This window comes from Panthera onca, chromosome E2 (assembly GCF_046562875.1).
Source record: "Panthera onca isolate mPanOnc1 chromosome E2, mPanOnc1 haplotype 2, whole genome shotgun sequence".
NCBI lineage: Eukaryota > Metazoa > Chordata > Mammalia > Carnivora > Felidae > Panthera > Panthera onca.
This window is the reverse complement of record NC_138353.1, coordinates 34,501,508-34,521,789: the sequence shown is the minus strand read 5'-3', so window position 1 is coordinate 34,521,789 and position 20,282 is coordinate 34,501,508. Positions and strand designations below refer to the sequence as shown.

Here is a 20,282-nt window from a genome sequence, read left to right as displayed (position 1 = left end):
TGCTGGGACAGTGAATAACACAACCAGAAACAGCACTCAGTGCTCCGGTGCTTGGGGGTTGGGAGTGGTTCTCCTTGGCATTTCTTTTTGGTGTTTGTAGAGTATCTGGTAGAAGGGTCCGTTGCTCTCTTAGAGCAGCAAAATGAAACAATGAAGTGGTCAGCTCCAGAGACGTTGTGGGTTTCTCTAATGTTTTATTTCATCATGAACTTCAGTTTCTGCTGAATGCGTGTTTAAATCTCTTCATCCTCCCTGCATTTGTAAGCTGGATATCTGCAGTATCTTCAATGAGCTTTCTTCTTTTCTTCAAAAATATTTTTTCTTTTTTTAAATGTTTATTTATTTATTTTGAGAGAGAGAGCACGTGCTTGTGAGCTGAGGAGGGAGAAAGAGAGAATCCCAAACAGGCTCCGCACTGTCAGCTCAGAGCCCAACACAGGGCTCGAGCTCACAAACCGAACCATGAGATTATGACCTGAGCTGAAATCAAGAGTCTTAACCAATGGAGCCACCCAGGCGCCCCCACAGTTTGCTTTCTTCCTCGTATTCGGTTGAGGATTTTATTACTCAGCCTAGACTCACTCTCCTCAAGGCCATTAGAATGTGAATGCCATCCACAACGTTCCTATGTTGCAATTGGTTCTTTATTGGGTTTTTGACCTTTAGTCTTGATGTTGCTCAAATTTGGTTTTTATAGGACCTCAGTGTCCCTGCTTCATCCTAGTCCTCAAGTCCTTGAGCTTGGCCTGGCTGGTCCAGCCTCCACCAGCCCTGGAAACACCATCCTGCGTTTACTTTCCATGAGATGCTGTGTCTAGCTATTTTGGCTCTAGGCTTCTATTCCCTTTCTTATTATTTAAGAACATTTTAGATTTTTATAGTTAAGGAAATTATATGCCATACTCTAGTCCTTGTTTCTTTTGAGGTCTACAGTATATACATATATATCCCCAGACATTGAGACAATGTGTTTTTTGCTTTCCTTCTTTTATTGGGGTCCCAGCACGGCATTTGGTGATTTCCTTTATTTACATTGTGGAACACGCTGAGGTAGTCCACTATTTTATAACTTTGGGAACATTGGTCTTCATAATACCCTTGAAATTTATTCTATCCAGACAGTTATGTAATTTTTGAAGAATATTGTCTATCTAGGAGAGCCTGGCTGACTCGGTCGGTAGAGCAGGTGACTCTTGATCTTGGGGTTGTAAGTTTGAGCCCCATGTTGGGTATAGAGATCACTTAAAAATAAAATCTTTTAGGGAAAAAAAAAAAGAATATTGTCCATCCAGAGGCTCAGAGTTGCCCATAATTCTGCTCATTTATAATCTCAGGGCTCCGATTCCTCCATTGAATGGATTCCAACCACATAAAAGCACATGCAAAATTGACTTTCAAAGCATACAGCCTTAATTTTAACGGATACTCTGTCTTTGACTTACTAAAGCAGAATAATTTCATTTAAGGACTTGATTTTTTTTTTTTTCCTCCCAAGCAACTCTATTCTTGCCAGGCTTTAACTCCAGGCAGAATGGAGACAAAAATGAATGTTGTTTATATTGATCTATACATTGATGTAAATGGTTAGGTAGCAGTTCAGCTGACAGAAGTGAAAAAAATAGGAAGACAAAAACCACACTCCATCATATGACGCACATTGTTTGAACAAAAGAAATTATTTTTATTGGATTAGGTAGTTCAATTACCTACTTTCATGTAACTTTCTTTATTATTAACCAAACCCAAATGAAACACTAGGTACGTCTGGTAGGTGCACAAAGCTTGTAAACCAGAAGTGCTTGGGCAGCCAGGATAAGAAGTGACATTTTTCAGGCTGAGCCTTTGTCATATGATAACCGCTGATCGAGTTGACAGGTCCATTAATCAAGGGACACTTACATCCAGCAAGCTGAAAAGACTGGCCTGAATTGTTGAGTATTCATTACAGGAAAGATAACTCTTATAAAAACCTCTAAGCAGAGCACACTTATCAACAAAAAAGAGGTAATGACTGTGACATCTATAGATACACAGTTTCCAAATGGAATTTCGGGAGGAAAAAAAATGGGGGAGTTTGGAGACTAAAGAAAGAACACATTTACATTTCAATGGGTGCCAGTCCAGAAGGTAATTTTTCACAAGAACCTAATATATTTTAAGTCCCCATGAAATTAATTGCAGGGGTTTGCCTTAGTTGGATTTTATTATGAAGCCGATGACTTTGCATTGAGCTAATTGACCTTCTCCCCAAGTGCTTTGGTGACCTATTTGAGTATTGTTAGAATTTAAATTTTTTGTTTATTTTGAGTTTGTTTTTCAAGCCTGTACCTGTGAAACTCTTTTTGAATTTGTCAGGTAAAACTGAGCTGATCCAAATAGAACATATGGTCTTTTATGTAACTGTATTAGATATAAAAGAGATACCTCTAATAAGCTTACAGGTTGAGGCATATATTCAATGGCAGGTAAAATGTAAAAATCAGGCACAGACCTGCCTCCTGAGTCCATCATTCATAACTGCTACATTCTTTTATGTTGTTAATGCCTGAACCAACTGCACCCGGCCAGTCATTCTCTTTCTTCAAAGCTGCTTCCGAATCTGGCCCATTTCATTCTGATTCCAGTCAGAAAGGGGCCAAGTCATTTTCTGGTTGCAGTTTTTGCCTTTTCCAGACACTTCTAGATTACACATTTCCCAAGACAGAATGCAGAGATGATATGCCCTAGCAGGGCCCGCTTCCCCCTTTGCGTCAGTGTGCACATACGTTCTTGTCAATGCAAGTGGCCTTGGTTTTGGTTTGGAAGATACGGTCCCTACATGGAATGGTCTGGTTTCAGTGTTATACTACATGTGTTTCTGGGGTCGTGCAATAATAATTACTGCATGTCAGTGATGTAAGTAGATGTCAGCCAGTAAGCAGTTAGTGGGAACAGGTTTATAGAGTCGTGCACTCTGCAGACGTAGATTACTTTTTGGAGAATGTGATTATGTTCTACAATGGGATCTGCCTTCAGAGACAGTTTATACATAGGACCGGTCAGTCTTGCTCCCCACTCAAAGGCCCGTCTTCCCTCAAGTGTCTGTAAAGCAGCCACCCTTTTAAATGTTTGCTTTGGGGGCGCCTGGGTGGCTCAGTCGGTTGAGCGCCGACTTCGGCTCAGGTCACGATCTCGTGGCCCGTGAGTTCGAGCCCCGCATCGGGCCCCTGTGCTGACAGCTCAGAGCCCGGAGCCTGTTTCACATTCTGTGTCTCCCTCTCTCTGACCCTCCCCCATTCATGCTCTGTCTCTCTCTGTCTCAAAAGTGAATAAAAACGTTAAAAAAAAATTAAAAAAAAAAAAAATGTTTGCTTTGCCCAGAAGGTGGTCTCAGGAGCACGGCTCCTGGGGACAGATCATACAGCAAAGACACCGCATCATTCTCCTTCAGTTTTCGATTAAAAGAAACAAAAACAAAAACCTGTGTTTATTTGTTCCATTGGTTGGTTGAGTCTTGCTTTTGACAACCAGAAAGTAATTTAGAAAACAAAGATCAGGTTGATAAAATGTTTTGGTGAGTTTTAAGGGGATGTGCCCACGAGCATTCCATAAGCACTGAAGTTTTTGATATTGTTTTCCTTCTCCCAGAATTGTCTTTAATATTTTCTATATTACTAGTCAACCATATTTGGATTTTTTTAACATTTATTTATTTTTGAGAGACAGAGAGCTAGAGTATGAACAGGGGAGGGGCAGAAGAAGAGGGAGACACAGAATTTGAAGCAGGCTCCAGGCTGTAAGCTATCAGCACAGAGCCTGACATGGGGCTCGAACTTGTGAACAGCAAGAACATGAACTGAGCTGTTGTCAGACACTTAACCGACTGAGCCACCCAGGTGCCCTGACATGTTTGGGTTTTTAACATTTCTTTCTTCTTCTTCTTTTTAAAGACTTTCTTTTAAAGTTTATTTATTTATTTTTGAGAGAGAGAGAGAGAGAGAGAGAGAGAGAGAGAGAGAGAGAGAGAACTCAAATGGGAAAGGGGAAGAGAGAATTGAAAGCAGGCTCCACACCACCAGTGCAGAGTCTGATGCAGGGCTTGAACTCATGAACCTGAGATCATGACCTGAGCCAAAGTCTGAGGCTTAACCAACTGAGCCACCCAGGCACCCGGGATTTTTAACATTTCTTTCATCACACTCTGGTGAAGGTTAAAAAAAAAAAAAAAAGACATTTGAAAAGACATATATTCTCTTAATGAAATAATTTGTGCTTTTATTGGGTTTTCAGAGTTCTACACCATTGGTTCCTCAAAAGTACATTTCCTCCCAAGGAAAAGAGTTAATCGGGACAAGCGGTAACTTAATAAAGGAACAAGTGGGCCACAGCACACAGGTGTTGTTTTCTTGACTTTTTCATGTTTTAAGGATCCTAGTTGGCTGTTTCTTACGTGTTCTGAGATTTACTCACTAAGCCATCACCAACAGAAAGGACTCTGAGTCACCCAAGTTGGGCCTCTCGGCTAACTTCACATTTGACCTAATTTCTTGCTGCTTTATAAAATAATTAAGCTCAGGGTTTCCTTCTTGAGCCTACAGTCGGTCCCCATTCCCCAGCCTTTCTCCCCATTGCTACTGGAGCTCTTTATCACTAGATGGTGCTAAGACTCGGGTTATAGCTGCAAGGACTCAGGAGAACAGTTGTTCTGGAGCCCGGCCAGCTGTAATTGGAGAACTGGAAGATTCCTTTAAAGCTCCTTCTGGCAGCACTTTTGTTTCACGAGTGAGGAAATAGAAACTCCGTGAAAATAAGTAATTTGCCAGAGTCCCCTCCACTTCTCCCCTTCTGTTGCTACTTCATTTTGTTTGTTTGTTTCTTGTTTGTTAACAGCTCCCATGTAAACTCATTGCCAGAGAAGGAGCCCGGGAACGAATGTAATTCAGAGAGAGACATGGTCAGATTCAATTTGCAGAAGGAGCATTCTGGCATCTGCAGGGTACCGTTCATTCATTCATTCATTCACTCATTCATACATCTACAAAGCAGCTATTGAATACTCACCTTTTGGTTTTTGTTTTTTTAATTTTATTTTGAGAGAGAGTTGGTGGTGGGTGGTGGAGAATTCTAAGCAGGTTCCACGCCAAGCGTGCAGCCTGACTTGGGGCATGATCCCATGACCCTCGGATCGTGACCTGAGCTGAAATCAAGAGTTGGATGCTTAATTAAGCCAACCAGGCACCCCTGGATACTTACCTTTTGTTTTGCACAATGCTAGGCACTGGGAATTTAAAAAAAATTAGACAAGGGTTCTATGAATTCATATTCTCTTAAGAAATACAGAAATGGAAAAAAAATCACACCCTAAATCAAAGATGCTATAAGAGAGGTGATTATAGTATGCTTTGGTCACTTGGAGGAATGTGCAAGCAGCTGCTTGAGGAGCTGAAAGGGAAGATTTGGGGGAGATAATGTTAGAGGCTGAAGGACACAAGGGCTTGTAGGCTGAGAAATGGGAGGCAGGGAAGAGAGCATGGGGGAAGGTGGCTTGCTGGGGAACTGCAGGCTGTGGCTGAGCCCAAAGGGCAGGGGCAAAGCTGTGGCTGGCAATCCTGGAAGCAGGGAACAGACTCTGAAGCCCTCATCCAAGGTGATTCGGGTTGTAACCAATATCTTTAGAGGCTTGTTACAGGTCTCGTGCTTGATTTACTTACGAAGCATTGATGAAATTAATTTTTAATTAAATGCACATATTACTTGGATGACACCTTTGAAATATTTTTAAAATGCAATTTAATGGCATTCCAAATTAAAGAACAGAAAATCCTCCCATAGAGCACTCCCCCCATAAAAGGATAAAAGGATGGAGAACCCCTGTTCCCCACCTCCCCCAGCACTGCCTGATAAGAATTAGGGAGAAACAGACCTCCCCTGGCCCCCTTTGTCATCTCCTTCCTCTTCTGGAACATGCTACTGATGTTTTCCTCTTAGTTGTCCGAATCTGCTTCCACCAGAACTTTTCTCTTCTGGCTACCACCACTGATAACTGAAGACATTATTTCTCTCTCCTGGACCCACCACGACCAAGACCAGCCGGAAGTGGCCCACCTTGTGGGTTGCAGGACCTTTTCTTGTAGCTGGAGGGGCAGGACTTTTGGGGCCATTGACGGGGGCTGCTCTGGGTAGGCTCTGAGCTGCCACTTTCCCCTGGAGGGGCTTGTCTTTTTAAGAATCTCCAAGTCCAGAGCCATCCTGTGTTCCCTTTGTCCTACTCAAGCACTAATTGTATTTGTTACTACTGCGAACATCACTCAAATTAAACGTCCTGTGAATGGAATTACATTTCAAATGTGTCCTGGGGGTGAGGATGGGGGTGGGAGGGGCTGTGGGTGGAAAGAGGAGAAGCAGAGGCCTGGATAAAATGAAGACCCTTGAGGGGCGCCTGGGTGGCTGTTGGTTAAGTTTCTGACTTCGGCTCAGGTCATGATCTCATGGTTTGTGAGTTCAAGCCCCGTGACGGCTCTGTGCTGACAGCTCACAGCCTGGAGCCTGCTTCAGATTGTGTCTTCCTCTCTCTCTTCCCCTCCCCCACTCATACTCTGTCTGTCTCTCTCTCAAAAATAAACATTTAAAAAATTTTTAAAAAATGAGGACCCTTAAAATGTCCTAAGCACACAATAATTTCTTTGTTTCATTTGCATAGATTTCCAAGTTCGGTGTTTCCTTTAAGAGGTAATAAAAGTTCCTATTTATCGAGGGCTTACTCCCTTACCAGTGTCAGGCATTTTTAGTATTTCGTCTCTAATCCTCGGGGATCCTCCCCTGCCAAGAAAGTTCACCTCAGCTCCTCTCTTTGGCTCCCCACCATACCCTCAGAGCCTCACTCTGAGCCAGCACATTATGGGGGCTCAGTGTAGGTCTGCCCCCATTGACTGTCCTCATTACAAAGGAGGAAATTCAACTCACTTGTGGGCCCCATCATTCACACGTGCATTAACTAAGCACAGTAAAACCCTGGACTGCAAGTAACTTGTTCTGCGAGTGTTCCACAAGATGGGCAAACATTTCTAATGCATTTTAACTTGATAAACGAGCGAAATCTTGCAATACGAGTGACACCGAACATCACATCCTCACAACTGAGCCAATGGTTCTCTCTCTCACTGCGGGATTGTGGGTGATTGTCACTGCAATGTCACATTTCTGCAAAATCCTCAAAAGGAGGCAAAAGCAAGTGTCATTGCATAGGTTCCCTGTTAAAGTTGCACGAAAAGAAAAAGATTCCATTGAGCCAATAGATAGCAGTGATTGCGTTAATGACGGTGAAAGTCGTCCTACACAATAACCCTCCTCTCTCTTGTCTCCCTCACACCAGCCACGAACGTTTTCCAAGATAAGTGCAGGCTAATTTGTTTATTTTTCTTTAGATTTTGTATTTTCTTTATTATTTTGTATTATATGACAGTATTGTAATCATTTTTATATGGATATTTTTGGGTTGCAGGATGAATTGTCTGAGTTTCCATTATTTCTTATGGGGAAATCCGCTTTGACATACAAGCACTTTGGATTACAAGCATGTTTCCGGAACAAATTACGCTTGCAAACCAAGGTTTTACTGTACTTAGTTTAGAAAGAGGTTAAGGGAAACGTCTCTGAGGTGACGCGTGAGGAACAACAGAAGAGATCCCGGACACAGGCAGCCCGAGATAGCCCAGCCCACCAGGATTTGCACCCCGAAGCTCATCCTCACTCTTTGATGGTCCTTACACACTACCGTACTGCCATTCCCTGAGCTGGAGACGACTTTGCCTGTAGGAAAAGGTTATGTTGCTCACGCTGTACCCTTGTGCCCGCCCTGCCCCCTTTGTACCATGGTGAACGTGCCACATCACCAGCGACTGCTGGGGAAGTGCCAGCTCCCTGGACCACGGTTCTTCCTGCCACTGGTGACGTCTCCTTGAGAGCTTCCAGGGATGCTCTTCGCCCCAGTCGACCCCGTGTGATCTAGGAGACCGACAAGTTAGTCATCGGAGGAATCAGAGGGTAGGACGTTGAGATGAATTGAGCATGGTGATGAGTGCAAACACGTAAGTTAATTTCATTCGTATGCCCAGTTTGATTTTCTACCCTTCACTCTGCCCTTATGTGATTTCCTTGGTAGGCATGAGGAGCCCTTCATCTGCCGCACTCGTGGTTTACTTGTTTGCATGTTTGTTGTTTTATAGGTCATGTATTTTGAAATGAAACCAGTAGTTCAGGGTATTTAGTTACCTACACATTCCCCGCCCCCCTCCCCCATTCTCACTGTCTACCACTCAGGGTGTGGAAGGGGAACGGAGTGGGGGAATTTCTAAGGCCAGTGTAGACAACATAATCTTGGGGTCTGTAGCAGCTCGGCAGGGATGAATGAGCCCCCTGGGGGAGCTTCTGAAAGCTTGGGGTGCGAACAGTTATAATTAGTGTATCTCTTTCACTACTGCCCTTTTTATTCCTAACTAAAGTCAGCATGCCATTTTAACTCCTCTGCCGAACTTTTCTCAAATTTGGAAGTGGAAGCAGGGAAAATAAGCAGAGAGCACACATTAGTGAACTATTTTTGGTGTGTGGAAAATAAGTGTCTTTAGTGAAGACATTTCTGGAAAGGCTTGGTCTCTCCTCTCTGAATCTTTTTGCCCACCACAGCAAAAGCGGTAGGGAGGGCGAACATGGCTTTGAGAAAATCTAACTTTGAGGTGGCCATGGTCCTACGTATTACTTTAAGACTACAAGAAGGTAAAGCAAACGTGTCTGTTTGTTTACCTTCTTTTCCATAAACCCAGAGAATATTTGGTAAAATTTATTTATGCGTTTGTCTGTTGATACAAATGGACACTAAGTTTGTTTTGAGAATTCAGCTATATATTTTTTTTTCTTAAAATTTTCAAGGGAGCGAGGGATAAAAAAAAGGTGTGCTTGTGCATTCGTGAGCAGTAGAAAGTAAGCGGCGTTTAACGACCCACCAGGAGCAGAATAACAGAGAAAGACAATACCGGCTGCCACGTTGTGCACTCCATTTCTCTACGAGCGGTGCACAAAACTCAACATCGCATGTCCGTCTACTATGGGACAGGAAGGAAAAAATAAAAACAAATGAGACAAAAACAATGACAAAACACAAACCTAAAAGCTGTTCAGCTGCTTCTGAACTCTGGGGAAAAGAAAGTTTCATCAAGCGGAAGCGTGCGCTTCATCCTGGGGACATTTCATCAATGGACCTTCAGGTTGCGCAGCGAGGCTCTGAGACCAAACTAAACTACTGTTCTCTGCTTGCTAAGTGTTAAGTTAATTTGAAAGGGCAGAGAAAGGAAATTTTTGTTGGGGTTGGGGGAGGCAGGGGAGGTGGGGTCCAAGGAGACTCTGGGAAGTGAAAAATGAAAGAAGAATCTCAGGAGGCCCAGGCTGAAGTCAGGGGACTGAGAGCAAGGTTCAGAAATACGCTTTCCCAAGGAGGGAGGGCTGGCGTCTCAGGGATGCTGATGCCTGGCCTTCAGGTTCACTCTGTTTCCTGGGGAGGCTGGCAACAACCAGCATAATATGCACTTCCCTCTGGAGTTCCTTGGAAAGACACACAGCACCAGGGAGGGTGGGCCTGCGCCACCCTACCTGGAAAGTAAAGCCTTGACCTATCTTTAGAAAATGGATTTTATGACATATGAAATGTTACTGATATTACTAATACCAAATTCTGGGCTCATTGGTTTCCGTGATGCTGGCCTCATAAAGGTGTTTGGGAGGTGTCTCGTGCCTGTTTTCTGGAAGAGATTGTGCAGAGCTGGTGTGACATCTTCTCTAAATGTTTGGTAGAATTCCCCAGTGAACATCTGGTCCTGAATTTTTGTTTTGTTTGGTTTTGTTTTTCCAGAAGGATTTGACTGTAAATTTAATTTCTTATAACAGATATGTAACTGTTTAGTGTGTCCATTTCTTCTCGGGTGAGTGTTGGTAATTTGTGGTTTTAAGGAATTGGTCCATTTCATCTAAGTTGTCAAACTTATGTGAGTAGAGTTGTTTGTAATATTTCCTTAGTATTATCCTTGAAATGTGGGCAGGGGGTCTCATTTCTGATATTGGTGATTTCTGGCTACTCTCTTTTTTCCTTTGTCCATCTGTGTAGAAGTGGATCAGTTTTATTGATCTTCTCAAAAAACTAGCTTTTGGTTTGATTCGTTTTTCTCTATCATTTTTCCAGTTTAAATTTTGTTGATTTCTGCTCTTTATTATGTTCTTGCTTTTGCTTGCTTCAGATTTATTTTATTCTTATCCTTGTTTCTTTAAAATTTTTTTTTTGTTTTTGAGAGAGGGAGAGACGGAGTCAAGAGCAGGCTCCAGGCTCTGAGCTGTCAGCACAGAGCCTGATGCGGGGCTCAAACCCACAAACTGTGAGATTATGACCTGAGCTGAAGTTGGACACTTAACCAATTGAACCACCCAGGTGCCCCTATTCTTATCCTTGTTTCTTAAGGTGGAAGCTTTGCTTTCAGGACTGAGACCTTTTCTAATGTAAATATCTATACATTTGCCTTTAAGCACCTCTTATTTTCATCCCACAAACTTCGTATGTTGCGTTTCCATTTTCATTCCATTTCAAGTATTTTCTAATTTCTATTGAGACTTCGGTTTTGATTCATGTATTATTTAGAAATGTGTTTAATTTCCAAATACTTAGAGATCTTCCAGATATTTTCTATTGATTTCTAGTTTAATTCCTATATGGTCAGAGAACATACTTTATGGGATTTAAATTCTTTAACAATTATTAAAGTTTGTTTTATGACCCAGAACACAGTCAATCATGGAGAACCCTCTATGGGCGCTTCAAAAGAATGTGTGTTCTACTGTTACTGGATGGAATATTCCATAAATGTTAATAAGAGTCAGTTGGCTGATGATGATACTCACTTCTATATCCTTGATGATCTTCTGCCAATTGTTCTATTAATTACTGAGAGATGTGTTGAAGTTTCTAACTATAATTTGGGATTTGTCCATTTTTTTCTTTTAGTTCTATCAGTTTTTGCTGCCTGCATTTTGAAGCTCTGATCCCAGGTGCATGTGCAGTGAAGATTGTTAAATTTTCTTGGTAAGTTGACCCTCTCATCATTATCCAACGTCTGTCTTTTCCCCCGGAAATTTCCTTGCTCTAAATTTGCTTTGTCTGATATTGCTGTAGCCACTCCAGCTTTCTGTCAGCATGCTATATATTTTTCCATCTTTACACTTTTAATATACCTACATCACTATACGTAAAGTAGGTTTCTTACAGGCAGCATAGTTAGATCTTTTTAAAATTCCAATTTAACAGTTTCTGTCTTTTAATCCATATGTTTAGACTATCTACGTTTAATGTAACTATTGTTATATTTGAACTTAGGTCTACCGTTTTATTATTTGCTTTCTATTATCCTCTCCAGTTTTTGTTTTTCTATTTACCTTTCCTTTTAGGTTATTTGGACATTTTTTTTTTTTGTATACCATTTAAATTTATCTATTAGATGTTTCATTATATTTCTTTGTACAGTTCTCCTGTACAAAAAATTTCTTTATTTATATATGAGGGCATGCTAGTTTTAGTTCTATACAAAAAAGTTCTAGATTTTCTATTCAAAGAAATATTCTACAAAAAAATTTTAAACTTTGCACAGTCCACTTAGAATAGATATTCCACCACTTGAAGTGGAATGCAAAAATTCTTTTGGCACGTGTGTTTTCTTTACTCTTTCCCACTTGGGGCCATTGGAACTTACGGAACAATTATTGTTCCTAACATGAATGCGCATTGCACCAACCCCCTTGAAGTAAAAATGAATGTGTAAGACTTCTAGTTAAGCATAAGGGCTTGAGCATACGCATCTATTTCCATCTCTTCCTGAACCTGAATGAAATGACTGTAAAAGGTGTAAAATGTAAAAACCTATAAGGATGGAGATAATAGAAGAGGGCAAACATTGGACAAAAGGTGTCAAGAAATCTGGACTTAGAAAGACCTGGCATGGAGGAGTGGGCTGATGAGGCATCGAACACCAAACAGGGATTAAGTCAAAATCTGACTCTGAACAATGAGACCTCTGGCCTCCTTCTCTCTCAGGTCTCAGAATACCGGCACCCAGGATTATATCCAACCTCTGCAGGAGATGGGACTATCTGCTTGTGGGGAAATTGACCAGCTCAAGAGAAAGGACCTAATAAAACTGACAATCGAGTCTCTCCAGTGAAACGTCCCAGCCATCACCCGTTAGGAAGTCCTCCAACCAGAAGCTCCACCCACACAGACAGCTTCCAATTGCCTTTGTAATACTCCATCTGTAAATATGAACAGAGAGTCAAGAATAATCTAATAGGAAGTCTGGCTGACAAATAGATACCAACACAAAGCAAACAGGAAAAAAGAAAGAGAAAACAGGCAATCCAGATGGCAGGAGACAGAGAAAGAAAAAACCCAAACTCTATAATTAATAGTCCCAGAGAGATGAGACACAATTGCATGCTTGGAGTGCAATAAATTAATAAATAAATATTCAAAAAACAAGAAAAATCTCTGGGGAATTAAACAAATATGGGACGCCTGGGTGGCTCAGTTGGTTAAGCGTCCAACTCTCTGTTTTGGCTCAGGTCATGATCTCACAGTTTCATGAGTGTGAGCCCCACATCAGGTTCTGTGCTGACAGTGTGGAGCCTGCTTGGGATTCTCTCTCTCTCCCTCTCTCTCTCCCCCGCCCTGCTCATGCTGTTTCTGTCTTAAACTTAAAAAAATATGTGAGGTGGGGGAATCGATAGGTACGTTGGAAGATAGGGTTGCGGAAATTTCTCAGGAGCTGGAACAAGAAGATAGAGATGATACATAGAAGAGAAAAGAAAGGTAGAATCAAATTAGGAATGCCAAAGGGGGATCCAAGGGAATTCCAGAGAAAACCAAGAAAGTGGAGGGAAGGAAAATATCAGAGATATAACACAGGAAATTTCCTGAAACCAAAGCATATGAATTTCTAGACTGACAATGTCCTGCTGAGTTCCCAGCACAATGGATGACTCATTCTTTAAAGACGTCACAAATCTCAGGTGCGTCCCGATATTTTTCCAGTGTGTTTTACTCAGATTTTCTTTTTTTTTTTTTAATTTTTTTTTAACGTTTATTTATTTTTGAGACAGAGAGAGACAGAGCATGAACGGGGGAGGGGCAGAGGGAGAGGGAGACACAGAATCGGAAGCAGGCTCCAGGCTCTGAGCCGTCAGCCCAGAGCCTGACACGGGGCTCGAACTCACGAACCGTGAGATCGTGACCTGAGCTGAAGTCGGACGCTCAACCGACTGAACCACCCAGGCGCCCCAAGATTTTCATCACTAAGTGAAGGAGGAAAAGAAAATTCTCTCTCCCTAAATAAAGCTTCCCCCTTAAAAAAAATTCCCATTACAAACAAGAGTGAAAGCCTTTGAATTTTGACGTCATGCTGTGAGGAACTTTAAAGGTAACTCTAGCCAACATCTTCTAGTCCAGAAGCATGAATTTTGTGTCCTTCCCTTCATAAGACAAAAGGTACTAACTGTAGTTTAAAAGGCTATACTGACTTTCAGATTTTTTTTAAAGTTTATTTATTTGGGGAGCGGTGTAGGAGAGGAGCAGAGAGAGAGAGAGAGAGAGGGAGAGAGAGAGAATCCCAAGCAGGATCCACCCTGTCAGTACAGAGTCCAACTCGGGCTCCATCTCACAACCTCAAGATCATGAACTAAGCCAAAATGAACAGTCCGATGCTTAACCGACTGAGCCCACCCAAGCGCCCCCTGACCTTCAGATTCTTAAAGTGCCACTACGTACCCACCGAGCACATTAATAAGTGCTTAACAGAATTCCATCAGTAACGGCAAAGACAGTGCCTTCACAGACACACACGCAGAGAAGTTTATCACAGTTGATCTGGTGTAAATTTGCCTCATCATTTTCTACAAGGTAATTTGTCGCAATGAACCCGATCTGCAAGGAATACATTGATGAGTGAAAACCTGGGTTTCATTTCTGGGCTTATTTACAATTCACCCTTTCTGCTGGGACCACCAATTACTAAGAAGTTGTTAATGGTATTTGCCTTGAATTGGTTAATAGGGTTTTTGTCTCCACCAATAGGAGACCCAGTTTCAGACTAATGGAGCTATAGGTATAAACCTCTAAAGCTTATTGCTAACCTCTCTGCTAATCCCTCCTACCCTCTGATCACTCAGTACTATTGTTTTCTGCTCGTTAAAAAGCACATAAAAAGTGGGTTACTCATCACGAATCTGAGGGGAGAACCATTTTAGGACTTTTGGATTCATGTTTCATCGAGGGGAGAAAACGATGACATTAAATCATCATAGAATTCTTACAAAGCTTAGTTTTGTGTGACTATTTCCTTACACAAAATAAAGTTGAAGATCACTGTCTCCAGGGAATCTAAATTCTTTAGATTTTTTTTTTTCTTCTAGCAGAATTTTCACAAACTTGAACAATTACGTCTGAACCTCCACAGTTTTTCCTTCAGGCTGCCTGAAAGTATCATAAAGCATAAAGACGCAGTGCATCTTTTTGTTAAAAACACTATGTAGTGATTCTTAGGGTATCTGTTTAGTGAGAGAGATGCTTTGGTGGTCTGCACACAGAATAGAAAATGAGATTCACTAGGCGTCTTAACATGGGTCCTGAATTTCATCTCTCTGTGTGGTCCTTCTTCAATCAGATAAATCACATCTTGTTCACTCCCAGCTTTATACTAAAGAAAACAATGACTCCCAGACACCTCTTACTTCCCAAGGGCATCAAAATAACAAATGAACACCCAAGTGGACACAAATGAGCTAATAATTCTAGTAGACTCCCCCAAATGTGTGGCAATTTTGAGGTATTGGATAAAAAAATGACTTAATATTAAAACTTTGGTTTCTGATTTATTTTTAAAGACAAAGATGCTACAACAATAAGTTTTCAGATTCTTTTTTTTAAGTCAATTTTTTTTCATGTTTATTTATTTTTGAGAGAGAGAGAGAGACAGAGCATGAGCGGGGGAGGGGCAGAGAGAGAGGGAGGCACAGAATCCGAAGCAGGCTCCGGGCTCTGAGCTGTCAGCACAGAGCCCAATGCAGGGCTTGAACTCACAAGCTGTGCGATCATGACCTGAGCTGAAGTCGGACACTCAACCGGCTGAGCCACCCAGGTGCCCCAAGTTAATTTTTTTTTTTTTTTTTTTGTAATCTCTACACCCCTCGTGGGGCTCAAACTCACAACCCTGAGATCAAGAGGCTCATGCTCTACTGGCTGAGCTAACCAGGTGCCCCCAGAGTATTTCAAAATTGCTCTGTGAAGGAATCTTCTGGCATCTGGCCTTAATCTGAAATATATACTCTTGAACAATAAGATGAAGGAAAAGAAGCTTTAAAATTCTCTTACACGCTCATCTCTTCGGCAGACCCTCTTACAGGATGTACCTGCCCCGCCTACAACAGAAGGCTGGGTGGGTCCCATCTGTGTTCTGCACGTACAGACTCTATTCGGAGTCGCAAAGGAAAACAAACTCCTTTTGATTGATCATTTCTTTGTTCTGCTCATAAAAGAGTTACCCCAGGTCATAGTTGGGCTCATGAAATTCATATAAGGAGAAGATTTTCAGAACCCAACACCTGAGTGTTTGTTTGGGGAAGGAAATTACACCTGTCGGAACGGAACGAGTGTGGACCGACGGTGCAGCTTGGGGCCAGCCACGCGAGTGACATTTCTAATCTGCTTTGCGCCTTAACACCCAGATGGAGAGGGAGAGAGAGGAGGGAGACCGGCTGTCTGTGACCAGATTCATTTAAGAGTTGGGGCCAGGATGGGTCGGGCAAGAGACGGGGCCGCTCCGGCCTGGAAGGCTACGTTTCCCAGCAGGACACTATATTCCAGCACCTGCAGACAGCTCGCTTCTGCTAGGATCACTCTGTACCGTTCTCTTTCTTCAGCAATCAACATGTTTATTTAGAAAAGCTCACTGCCTGGAAAGCCTGGTGTCCAGGTTGGAGGCGTCTGGGAGGCCACAGGTAGGGAAAGATGTACCCTACCTCTCTGTCTGCTTCTCTCAGCCTGATATTGGGTTTGGAGCCAGGAGCCCTGCCAACTGAGGACCCAGTGGGTGGAGGGAGTCCTCCACTGCCCAGCCCCATCCAGGGACACAGGTGGAGCTCTCCCTGCACCTAGCTAAGGGCCCCTAGAGGTCAAGGACCTCCCTTCTCTGTTGGAGTGGGGGTGGGCATAGGCTTATAAGTCGCTGTGTGGGGGGAGAGGGTGTTTACCTGGTCTCCAGCCCCTCCCTCACTCCCTCTTTCCCTTCTAAGCTCCCTGAAGAGTTGGACAATCCAAAACATTTCCTCTGTGCTCTATCTCATCTTGGTTTGACAGAAATGCTGTGTCTCGAAGGGCCTCCCCTTCCTGTCACAACTTTACCGAGCCCCCTCCACGTGCCAGGCTCTGTACGGCTGCCTGAGATACAACGGCAAACAAAATAGGCAAAGATCCCCACCCTGTATGACTTACTCCCCCTCATAGAGAAGAACAGACCTGAACATTAGGTACAACAACTAAGTATATCATTTAGCATGCCAGGGGTATTGAGTGCTATGAAGGGAAAACTAAGGCAAGGTGGGGGACACGGGAGGGCAAAGATGGAAGAAGGGGGTGAGGAATGGTAAGGCCGTCAGGCTCCATCTCCTTGAGAAAAGAATCTGAGCCATGTGGATATCTGGGGAAAGGGTATCCAGGTAGAGGAAACAGTCAGTGCAAAGGCCTTGAGGGTGCCCGGTGGATGTCAAGAGCAGGGTGGAGGAGCATAGAGCGGTGGCAAGTTCAGAGCAGAGAGGCCTCGAGGGCCCCTGTGAGACTCGGGCACTTACTCCCAAGGGATATGGAAGCCATCAAAGGCTCTGAGCAGGAGTGAGTTGATTCGACTCTGATTTAAGCACGACGGTCTGGCTGCCGAGCCGAGACGTAACAGTAGTGAGTCAGGGCCTGGAGCCAACTGTAGGCGTCAGGCAGGGAAGGTGGGAGCTGTGGAGGTGGTGGTGTGAAAGAAAGGAGGAGTCCACAAGTCGTGGGAGGGAGGCAGCTACTATTAGCTGGAGTGGGAAGGCTGGGGGTGAAGCAGGATTTGGGGGGAGATGAGAATCAGGGTTCACTTGTGGACATCTTGCGTTCCCACTTGAATGTCAGGAGCCTAATTAACTTTATTCTTGCCACCCCCCCGCCCCGCCCCGTTCTGCCACAATACCAATTCTTCTCAAAACTGAATGGACCTCAAAGGAGACACACTGGCTAGAAAACCCAGAAGACAACATTTCAGGACCCTTGCTTGCGACCCAAATCGGTCCCTGGAGGCTGAAGGAGATCCTGCCCTCAAAGCCTTTTAATTGCCGCACTAAAGACTGAATGGCCGCCTTGTTCAGCACCAAAGCTACGTCTGGTCCAGCGAGGAATTGGTGAACCAAGCAGAAAATTCCAGGGCACAGGCTATTACAGGCTCCAATTTGGGAGCTTCTTCTCCCACAGCCTGACAGAGCAAGCCGGGCCACAGGCTGCCATGTTTGTGGTTCCAGCCCTGGTGTGGCTGAGCTCGAACAGCTGGGTCCTGTGGAGGGGGCCGAGAGGGGAGGCGGGGAGAGACCCCAGTGCAGGCCAGGAAGAGGCCCCTGGCTGTCACGGCTGGCACTGGCCTGGACCCTGCATCTCCAGCAGAGCTGTTCTTGCCGAGCTTCAAACCCCCTCCCTAGGAAGCATCCTGGTCTCAGAGCCAACGGGCCACAGTTTACAGGTAAGGATGGCTACCAGATGTTGCCAAGGGGGTTATATTGTCTTTAGATAAAGGAAATAACCTTCTCCAGAAAGGAGCATGGATGTTTTCCTTCAAGTCCTGCAAACACGTCTCAAGGTGGCCAGATTTAAGTATATCTAGTATCTTCTGTACAGAAACTCCTGCCAACTGACGAGATTTCACGGAGTACTAGGTTTTTCCTGTGGTGAGTATCTGTTGAGCTAAGGCTGAGTTGAGCACCCAGCTCCGTCACTGCCTGGCCTTAGGACCTTGAGCAAGTTACGTAATCATTCCATGCCTCAGTTTGCTCATTTGTAAAGTGGGGATAATAACACACAGTAATGAGGCAATACATGTGAAGTGCGTAGCGCAGGATCTGGTGGAAAGGAAGCGCTCAGTAAATGATTTATATTCACCTTCTGACTATACTACAGTTGGATCTCTGTCAGGTAGTTCAGAATTCATTGAAAATCCTTTTATCTGAAACATCTCAATTTGCCTACGAGATCATCTGTCTTTGACACTCTTTCTCACAGGGTTTCTCCTACACAGTGAGTGCTCCATGATGTTTATTTAGAGGAATTTGAATACAATTGTGTGGCGCAGCATGAGGACATTGGCTCTGCCCTATACTGGCTGTGTGACCCTGGGCAAGTCACAAAACATTTCTGAAACCTCAGTGACTGGACCCTATTCAGATGGGAGTGACGGACCATCTCACTGGGTTGTCACAATGAAAAGAGATAGCAAATGCCAAGGGCTTTGAATAAATGCCCAAGTGACTTGTGTTCTTAAACTGCTTTTATTGAATTGAATTATGAGATGGAGTTATTGAATTTTTATTTCAGTTGCTGTTGTTGCCTTATTGTTGATAAAATGGCAGAGCCTGAGACAGGGGTTGATTGGTTGTTGAGTGACGCCCAATTTGCTGCCCGGGATCTCATTAATTATTTACAAGTTTGGTAACTAGTTCTCCGTGACTGATTGATTGCTTCACTCAGTAAATATGTATTGAACGTTTGCTCTGAACCAGGCCCCGTTCCAGGCCGTGAATAGGCCACCACGATTCTCTCCGAGAACTTGCATTCCCTGTAGCTGAGGCAGGCAGGAAACAATTTCAGATGGTGATAAGAGCCCTGATGAAAATAAAACACAGAAAGCAAGCAGGTTGAGGGAGGCTGGGCTGGTCAGGGAAGGCCTCTCCCAGGAGGTGACATCTTTAAGACCCGAGGATGGGCAGGAGCCGGCCTTGAGAAAAGAAGGATAAAGGATGGGTATGCGTACATGGAGGGGTGGATGGGGTGGCCCAGCTGGGGGAGCACCCACAGCAAAGACCCTGGTGGGGAGGAACCTGGCAGGGTGACAACCCAGAGAGATGCCCGTGTGGCTGGAGAACAAAGGGCAGAGCGCATTAGAGAGATGCACTGGACACGTCCTATGGGACCTCAAGGGCGGTTGTAGGGAATTTGGATTTTATTTTCACGTGATAGGGAGCCACCGGAGGGTTGCAACTCTTCCCCCCAGGTATGGTTTGGACCGCTCTCCCACCTTCTCCGGGTCCCAAATGCCCCTTTCAGCGACGCTTTCCCTGACTACCCTACCTAAAGGTGCAGTCCCGCCATTTCAAGCTCTGGACTGAGGTCAGCTGCTCACCACGCTGCATGGTTCTCCTCTGTGTCGTTCTTCTCCACAGCACTTCTTATCCTCCACCACAGTCTACGTTTTAGTCTTTAATTTCGGGGGTCATCCCCTCCCTGACAAGCACGAGACGTCTAGCAAGGTCAAGGAATTGCTAGAACAGTGCTGGCCCGGAGGAAGTGTGCAAATATTTGATGAAACCTGAATAAAGTGACAAGCCGTAGATTATGCTTTTACAAGGTCCCTCTGGCTGCCTCGTGGGAGGAGGACTGGGGGACACAGGGAGCCTAGTGAGGCGACTTCCAAAGCCCCCTGGGATGAGGATGGTGAGCGGTGGTCTGGTTTAACATTATCCTGCACGCAGGACCCACTGGACTTGCTAACAACTGGGTTTGGGTTTGGGTAATGAGTTCTCGCTCCAGGATTTTGATTTGAGTGACGGTGGCCATTTCTTTTTTTTTTTTTTTTTTAATTTTTTTTTTAACGTTTATTTATTTTTGAGACAGAGACAGAGCATGAACGGGGGAGGGTCACAGAGAGAGGGAGACACAGAATCTGAAACAGGCTCCAGGCTCTGAGCGGTCAGCACAGAGCCCGACGCGGGGCTCGAACCCACAGACCGTGAGATCATGACCTGAGCCGAAGTCGGACGCTTAACCGACCAAGCCACCCAGGCGCCCCGACGGTGGCCATTTCTTGAGACTGAGAAGGCTGGGGAGAAGAGGACGGGGGAGGGGACAATTCGACGGGGGAATCAGCTGAAGGGATCTCTGTAAGATAGCTAAGAGTGCGTTGTCCGTGGTAAAAGGTTTTGACGCAAAAAAA

The 20,282-nt window shown here is 44.1% G+C and overlaps 1 protein-coding gene across 2 annotated transcripts in view; it reads left to right on the top strand.

Annotated features, from left to right (window-relative positions):
- The first annotated feature begins 15,851 nt into the window (after positions 1-15,851).
- KIFC3 (kinesin family member C3) overlaps positions 15,852-20,282 on the top strand; it is a 77,270-nt gene continuing 72,839 nt past the window's right edge. For both annotated transcript variants that reach the window (XM_078438815.2, XM_078438816.2), the window contains exons 1-2: positions 15,852-16,056; positions 17,312-17,819. In XM_078438815.2, the coding sequence (XP_078294941.1) occupies positions 17,589-17,819 (231 nt within the window). In that variant the 5' untranslated portion in view covers positions 15,852-16,056; positions 17,312-17,588. The remainder of the gene's footprint in view (positions 16,057-17,311; positions 17,820-20,282) is intronic.